General features: G+C 35.9%; 1 protein-coding gene across 1 annotated transcript; it reads left to right on the top strand.

The window, feature by feature from the left end:
* Positions 1-4,615: 4,615 nt before the first annotated feature.
* LOC137827879 (chlorophyll a-b binding protein CP26, chloroplastic-like) lies at positions 4,616-7,000 on the top strand. The gene is made up of 6 exons (XM_068634238.1): positions 4,616-4,918; positions 5,113-5,197; positions 5,346-5,396; positions 5,486-5,606; positions 6,311-6,445; positions 6,650-7,000. The coding sequence occupies exons 1-6, from the start codon at positions 4,711-4,713 to the stop codon at positions 6,908-6,910; spliced, it is 861 nt and encodes a 286-aa protein (XP_068490339.1). The 5' UTR covers positions 4,616-4,710; the 3' UTR covers positions 6,911-7,000.
* The last annotated feature ends 1,023 nt before the right edge of the window (positions 7,001-8,023 follow it).

Genomic DNA, 8,023 nt, shown 5'->3' with positions numbered 1-8,023 from the left:
TTCAAAACTTATCTGCAAGCAATAAGGATTAGCAATAACAATCATAATAAAAGGGAATTGTGATTGTTAAGCAAGAAAATATAGATGATGATTTAAAACAATAAAGAATGCAAGTTGACTCCCAAGTTATTCCCCCATTGAATTCCTCACAAGTTCTCTAAAGATTATTCCTTTCTTAATCCTCAAACAAAGCTAAAACAGATTGAGCATGTGTCAATCTAATTTAACTGAAACTCACCAGTAAAGCATGCGTCTACTAGTTTAATCAATACCCACTTTGTTCCATGCGTATACTCCGTGGGAATGCTTATCTCCTCTCTCTTGAATCAAGCGCCCAAGAAATTAATTAGAACAATGCGAACTAACTAAGAAACCAAAGTTTAAGATAAGGAAGACTCTCAATCATGCGTTCAAGTACAACCTCTCACAAAAACCAGTTTTCCAGGAGATTAGACCATTAAAAAAATTGCTATAGAGAATTTAAAAAAAATGAAACTTTTATTAACCAAAACCTCAGAACTCAATGGGGAATTACATGGGAATCAACCAAAATGGTTTAGCCTTCCATGCGGAGGCAAAACAAAAGTATTATAAAGAAGAAAAGAAAACTAGGTCTAGAATGTGTTTTCTCCTCTAAAATGCGATAAAAAAAGCCCTCTTCTACCTTCCCTTGAAGTCTCTTTTATAATCTTCTTTTCCTTGCACAAAATCATATTAAAATATGCCTTATGATATTGTTTTACAATTATCAGATGTTTCCTTTCCTGTTTTGAATTATTAAACATATATCTTCATTCCTAAATAGTCTCAAAATTTATTCTTGCTTTTCTCCCAGAAATATTGTTTCCAATTTTCTTCAGATTTATGCATTGATTATAATTTATTCCAACATTGATGTGAGAGATATTGCAGATGATTTTCTTGAATAATAACTTCAAAGTATATTTTCTCTATTTTTGAAGGATTTTGCATAGGAATTTTAATTGTAGAAGTTGTAGAGAATATCCTGGCAGAAATTTGCATTCAATTCCTTTTCTCAGATATTTGCAGATTTAATTCTCTAATTCTTTATATCAGATCTTGTTTCCTGTTTTGATCCAAAAAAAGCAACTTAGGTTAAAAATACAAAATTAACAGAAATAATAATAAAGGACCAAATAAACTCAATTATATGAATCTGAATTAAAATAATGAATTTATTTATTATAGTCCAATAATGTATGATTAAAACGATTAAATGTGAATAAATATATGCTCATCAGTACATTGTACTTGAGATGACATCAAACTTCAATCCAACAGCCAATCAGGTCAAGGTCTCTGATGTCGTTGAATCCTTGAACACCTCGTCTTTAAACCAAGGCATGAAAGTTATATTATGTTCCATCAAGACCCATTTATCTGCTTGTCTTGGGTTATTTGCCTTCACAATGGCTTTATGAGCTTCTATGTAATGTATAACTTCATTGTGTTATTCAGTATCTACAAATGTGCGTGCAAGACTTCTGATCGATATTTTCTTACAATATTCACACCACGTAAACATTTACTTGTAGAACGTCTGTGGTGCCATGAATTAGCTGGAAGACCTGTTGGATTTGCTTTTGTCATGTACTCTGAACAAAATTCAATACTTTCTTCAGATATGTACCTTTCAATCATTGAAGTCTCTGGATGATAATGATTTTTCACATAACCTTTCAAAATTTTCATATACCGCTCAACAGGATACATCCATCTTAAGTACACTGGTCCACACAATCTAACCTCTCTTACCAGATGCACCACTAGATGAACCAAGATGTCAAAAAAAGATGGAGGAAAAAACATCTCTAATTCACACAAGATAACAACAATTTCATTTTGAAGTTCATCTAGTGTTGATGGATCAATGACTTTACAACATATGGAAGAGAAGACTGAGCACAAACGGGTTATGGTATGTCTAACATTTTTTGGTAAGATCCCATGAATAGCTACTGACAACAATTGTTGCATCAAGAAGTGGCAATCATGAGACTTCAACCTAGTTAACTTCAAATCTTGTATTGACACTAGGCTCTTTACATTTGAGGAATGTCCTTGTGGCACTTTCACACCCTTTAGACATTGACAAAAACTAATTTTTTCATCTTTTGACATTGTGTAACAGGTTGGGGGCAAATATGTATGCTTACCCATTTCTATGGGTGCCAACTAGCCGCGCATATTCATCTCAATCAAATCTAAGCGAGCATTTAGGTCATCCTTCGTCTTCCTGTTAATGTTAAGAAGTGTACCAATTAAGCTATCACACGCAATCTTCTCAACATGCATTACATGTATACAATGTCTGACTTCTAACCTCGACCAGTACGGAAGATCAAAGAAGATTGATTTCTTCTTCCAAATGTTTGTCACGGATGACTTTTTTTTTTACTTACCGAAGGTATGGTCTATGTTATTGACCTTTTCGTAAACCTCAACACCGGTTAATGGAGTTGGTGGACCACTAGCCTCTTGGTGTCCATTAAAGGCTTTTTTCAACCTCTAGTAAGGATGATGACTTCTAAGAAACCTCCGATGCTGAAGATATACTGTCTTCCTTCCATGTTTCAATTGTTGAGAAGTAGTGTCTTCTTTGCATATTGGACATGCTTTATGACCCTTAACACTATAACCTGATAAGTTACCATATGTCGGAAAGTCATTGATGGTGCAAAATAACATGGCATGAAGCTTGAAAGTTTCATTAGCAAATCCGTCAAATACTTCAACACCCTGGTCCCACATTAACTTCAAATCTTCAATTAGGGGACTTAGATAAACATCAATATCATTCCCTGGCTGTTTCGGACCTGATATCATCATAGACAACATCATGTATTTTCGCTTCATGCACAATCCAGGAGGTAAATTGTAAATAACTAGTAAAACAGGCCATGAATTGTGATTTGTACTCATTACCAAACATATTCATTTCGTCTGTAGCTAAACCAAGTCAAATATTTCTTGATTATTTACCAAACTCTGAAAACTCATCATAAATTTTTTTCCACTGAATAGAATCAACTGGATGTCGGTATTGAAAATGATAATTGTTAATGAAACCCTTTTACTTTTGTAGTGGCTAAGGTGTGGGAATGGACACTTGAATAAATTTTGAAAGCTTTAACAGGACAAACAATTTCTTTCTTATTTCGACTTCTGGAAAGTTTTTTCTCCCTTCCTCCCCTTTTTTTATCAATTTTGAATTTTAGCATAAAACAAAATTACTTTGGCAAATTTTACTTCTAGAAGGTCTCCCTATTCTCAATATATCCTTAAACGAAAGTTTCACAAGTAAAATTTACTCATCATTTAAAAATATTAAAATAAGCTACCACTGTCCAGAAATGCTACATTGTGCTTGCGAAGCAAGTCAAGAAAAAGCTTTCCAAGGTAGATCTTACTTTGACAAGTTGGCAGATGCCATGGTCACTTGGATTGAAGCTTGGGATGACCTTAACCCAGCTTGAATCACTGGCCAGTGGCAAAGCATGAATCAGTTTTGGTTAACTGCATAACAGCCACAGAACTTGCAACTAAAATTATTCATATACTGTATTATTTTTTCCTAGTATGTATTTTCAACTTAGCTGTTATTGTCCGCTTAAAATTTGCAGTACTATTAGCTGTAACTCTATAGTAACTTTTGATTTGAGCTTTTAGAAACAAAAAGCACATGTTATAGGGCGTTGTCTTCTTTTGATTATTGTTTGATGGTTAGAGATCGGTGGCAGCATTTCGTTACATGTGAAATGATAGGACACAACATATTGATGTATACCTTGTTTAATACTGAGTAAAGATCATAGTGATCAATTTTTTTAAAATATTATTTTAATTAATATAAATAATCGGTATGTAAATAATAAATTCAACATGTTTTGCTAATGAATCAAAATATTTATGACCATAGCAAACATTTTCAAATTCAGTTTTTTAACAAGCTCTTTTTTTTTCTAACTTAACTTTTTAACACGTTTTCTCTTTTTTGACTCAGTTTTTCAATAATTTCTTCAGTTTCAAACTTAGTTTTAATCTGGATAAAAGCTCCATAATAAAAATGTATTGCAGAACTTTATTTTTTAACAAGCTCTCGGATTATAGTTATTCACTCATAACAGTCTGAATTAAACTATGCTCAACATAAAAAAAAATCAGATAAAGAAATAAAAGAAAACTTAGCCAAAACTTTTATTCAACGTGATAAAAGTCATTACATTAAAAAGGGGAAAATAAATTTAAAAAACCTAGTCATCTACAAAATGTAAGCTAAATAAATAAAAATGTTAATTTATATTCTTACATTCAAACTTTACTAGGATGTTACTGTGGTAATAATGGTTTGAGTTGAATGGGAAGAAATTTACTAGTAAAGAACCTTAAGTAGATCTATGACATGACTCATTGTACATATGGGATAAAACACATTATCCAAACCAAAGTATTACACACGCCCAGAGCATCCCACGTAAGCTCCATCATCTTCCATGTGTCAGAAAAATCCAATCAAATTGTTGCATTGGATTACACATTTTGCATGCAACCAATGAGATCGGATCATGGACCCCACTTGGCACCTACACATCCATCAAACCATGCATACAGTATCTTCCTCTTCTAACCTTTTCATCCTCCATCAAGACACTAACTGGCTAGCTCCTTCACCTCTGAGGCTTTCAAAACATGGCTTCTCTGGCGGCTTCCACCGTGGCTATGTCAGAAATGCTTGGAAACCCCGTGAGCCTCAGAGGCGCTACCAGATCTGCTCCATCACCATCTACATCTGCTACCTTCAAGACTGTTGCTCTTTTCTCCAAGAAGGCAGCGCCACCTTCTAAGAAAAAGGCAGCTGCTGTGTCCCCCGCCAACGAGGAACTCGCCAAGTGGTATGGTGAGTCGTGAGTCTTCAAGTCCAAGGGCTATTTGCTTGTAGTTCTTGTAGACATTCTTGTTTCCTTTTCTTAACCATGAATATATAGTGTTTGCATTCGTGTTAAATCAGCCAGAATCATGGTGAAATACTAACTAATATGATATTGCACGAGGGTTTTGATTTGTTGATCTTTTGCTTTCTCTTGTTGGCAGGTCCTGACAGAAGGATCTTCTTGCCAGAGGGTCTCTTGGACCGATCAGAGATTCCCGAGTACTTGACAGGAGAAGTGCCTGGAGAGTATGCCTCTTATTCATCTCCCTAGTTTCCTTTTCTTTCATTCTACAACTCTCATTGCCATGCAGACTAATCAAAACTTTATATTACTGAATGTTTATACTCTTTAATTCTTCGTTCTTGTTTAATTTGTTGATCTGCATGCCTGCAGTTATGGTTATGACCCGTTTGGTCTTAGCAAGAAGCCAGAGGACTTTGCCAAGTATGTGCACTCAGAAAATTGGATATTTCTGTATTCACTGAAATGCTCAATTTCTTCAATTCATGCTTATGCTTGATGATTTGACGCAGATACCAGGCGTTTGAGTTGATCCATGCCAGATGGGCAATGCTTGGTGCTGCTGGATTCATCATTCCTGAGGCCTTTAACAAATACGGAGCTAACTGTGGTCCTGAGGCCGTTTGGTTCAAGGTTTGCAAGATCTATCAATTATGTCAGCCCTGTTAAATTCATCAATACGCTGATTTTATGACTTAACTAATTAAGTATTTAAATCTCCATCATGTCACAGGTCTAAGCTAAGTTTCGGGCAAACAACTTGAAATTATGCATGTGTTTGGTATTTCTGGCCATACATAATCTGTTGAAACGAATACCTCAATTTAATACGTGCATCTTGTTGATTCTTCCTAGGGGAAAATTCACTTGCTAGAAACCAAAAATATGCTTAATATCTTCTAATCATAATTCATAAAACTCCTCCCCTTTTTTCTTGTTTCTTTTGGGTAGGAAGTAACTTGAGTGAAAGCTGTTGGAGATGGGAAAGTTATGTTTGTTTGTATAGCCATCTAATACTGACTCGCTGCTCTTGTTGAGTCTTAAATTAAGACATTTTCCAAACTTCACCTTGCCTTAAATAACTGTAAAATTGGAAAAAGTTGCCATGGTGGTGCTAAGCTGGAGCCTGCTAGCAGCACTTCTGTCAGTTCTGTGATCAGTTCAGACAAGACCCTTATCCCCTGTGGCATGAACAAAACAACTCTAATTTACTCGAGTTCTTGTCATGAACAAATACCATTTGTTGCCTTCAGATTGAGCATCGTTGCCATTAAGCTTTTAGCACGTAGTGTATGTTGTTTACATTGAGGTGATCTTTCTCCATGGAATCAATGCAGACTGGAGCTTTGCTTCTTGATGGGGGTACGTTGAACTACTTCGGGAAAGCTATCCCCATCAATCTTATTGTTGCTGTTATTGCTGAGATAGTTCTTCTGGGTGGTGCTGAGTACTACAGAATTACCAATGGCCTGGTATGTAACATTTTTGTCTGGACTTTTAATTGCCGTCTAAACAAGCACATGCATTATTGTTACTAAGAAAAGGTTATTATTTATTCAAAACAAACTCTCTTAAATCAGACTTTGTTGCATGATGGGAATGAATGTCACCACCATATTCATATATTTTAACAGACTTTGTTCTGATGATTTACTTAAAGTGATATATTTTTATAGGATTTCGAAGACAAGCTTCACCCAGGTGGTCCATTCGACCCATTGGGGCTAGCAAAGGATCCAGACCAAGCTGCACTTCTAAAGGTGAAGGAAATTAAGAATGGTAGACTTGCTATGTTTGCAATGCTTGGTTTCTACTTCCAAGCTTATGTCACTGGTGAAGGTCCGGTTGAGAACTTAGCAAAACATCTTAGTGATCCTTTTGGTAACAACTTGCTCACTGTGCTTGCTGGGTCAGCTGAGAGGGTTCCAACTCTGTAAATCAATCATCTATATGCTCTTCTCCAATCTAAAAATGTACAATACATCTCAGTAAGATTGAAGTTAAGGCGTTTCACTTTATTCCTTTCACTTTACTCTTAATTTATAGAGCCTCAGCCACATCCACTACAATTTGACCTTACAAAATTATAGAACTTGAAATCGTGGTTCCTGATAAATTCACACTAAACCCTTAAACTGATTTTAAATTTGGAAGTTTATATTTTACAGAACTTGAAATCTTTAAATAGGAACCAATGAGTTCATCTGTTAGAATACTGAAAAACAAGCATTTCTTGATTCATCTAAATCAGACGGAACGCCAGTACTTCTTTTAAACCATTATGAAACTTGAAAGTTCAGTGAAAAGTTCAAATTCTAACTTTTGTCAATTTTTGCATAAACCCTTAATTAAATATTAACTTAGATACAGATGCAATAGAAGTCTCACCATCGATGATGTAGCAATCACTGTATAATAAATAATAAGATATATAATAAATAAAATATGATATTTTTAAATAAGGATAGTGTACCGGTATGGCCGACCGACACATGACGTGTCTCGGTCTCCCTGTCCGAGATGACTGAGACACGCTTGCACGACCCTGTGAACCTGGCCGATCGATCGACGCACGACCAGGCCGACCAACATGTATAACCACTAATGGTCAAACCAAGGTCAGTGAAGCTAAACCATCATTAAGGATTAGGTAATGCAACCCTAAGAGTGATCCACTCCACTAATCAGGCCCAACGAGGTAAGCCCACTAAAATAATATAAATAGCACACATCCCAAGGAGAAAGGTACGTTATTTATTACTGTACACCTACCTGAGTATCTATCACCCGCTTTACTGACTTGAGCGTCGGAGTGCCTTCCGCAGGTACCCACATTCGGTGTTCACCCGAGACCGAGAGTCGAAGGAGAAGCACGAAGACGAGAAGGACCCCAGTCAAACACCTAGCAACTTGCCCGACCGAAGGAAGGAGATGAATACTTCAATAGTTCTCTAGGTCCCATATCCCTAGTAGGAACAATTGGCGCCCACCGTGGGGTCGAGAGAAACTAGATGAAGAGAGAAAGTAGATGGTTTCAACCAGAAGCATGG

Source organism: Phaseolus vulgaris, chromosome 7, assembly GCF_000499845.2.
Source record: "Phaseolus vulgaris cultivar G19833 chromosome 7, P. vulgaris v2.0, whole genome shotgun sequence".
Lineage (NCBI taxonomy): Eukaryota > Viridiplantae > Streptophyta > Magnoliopsida > Fabales > Fabaceae > Phaseolus > Phaseolus vulgaris.
Note: the sequence above shows the minus strand (reverse complement) of the source record. Positions and strands in the feature narration are given on the sequence as shown.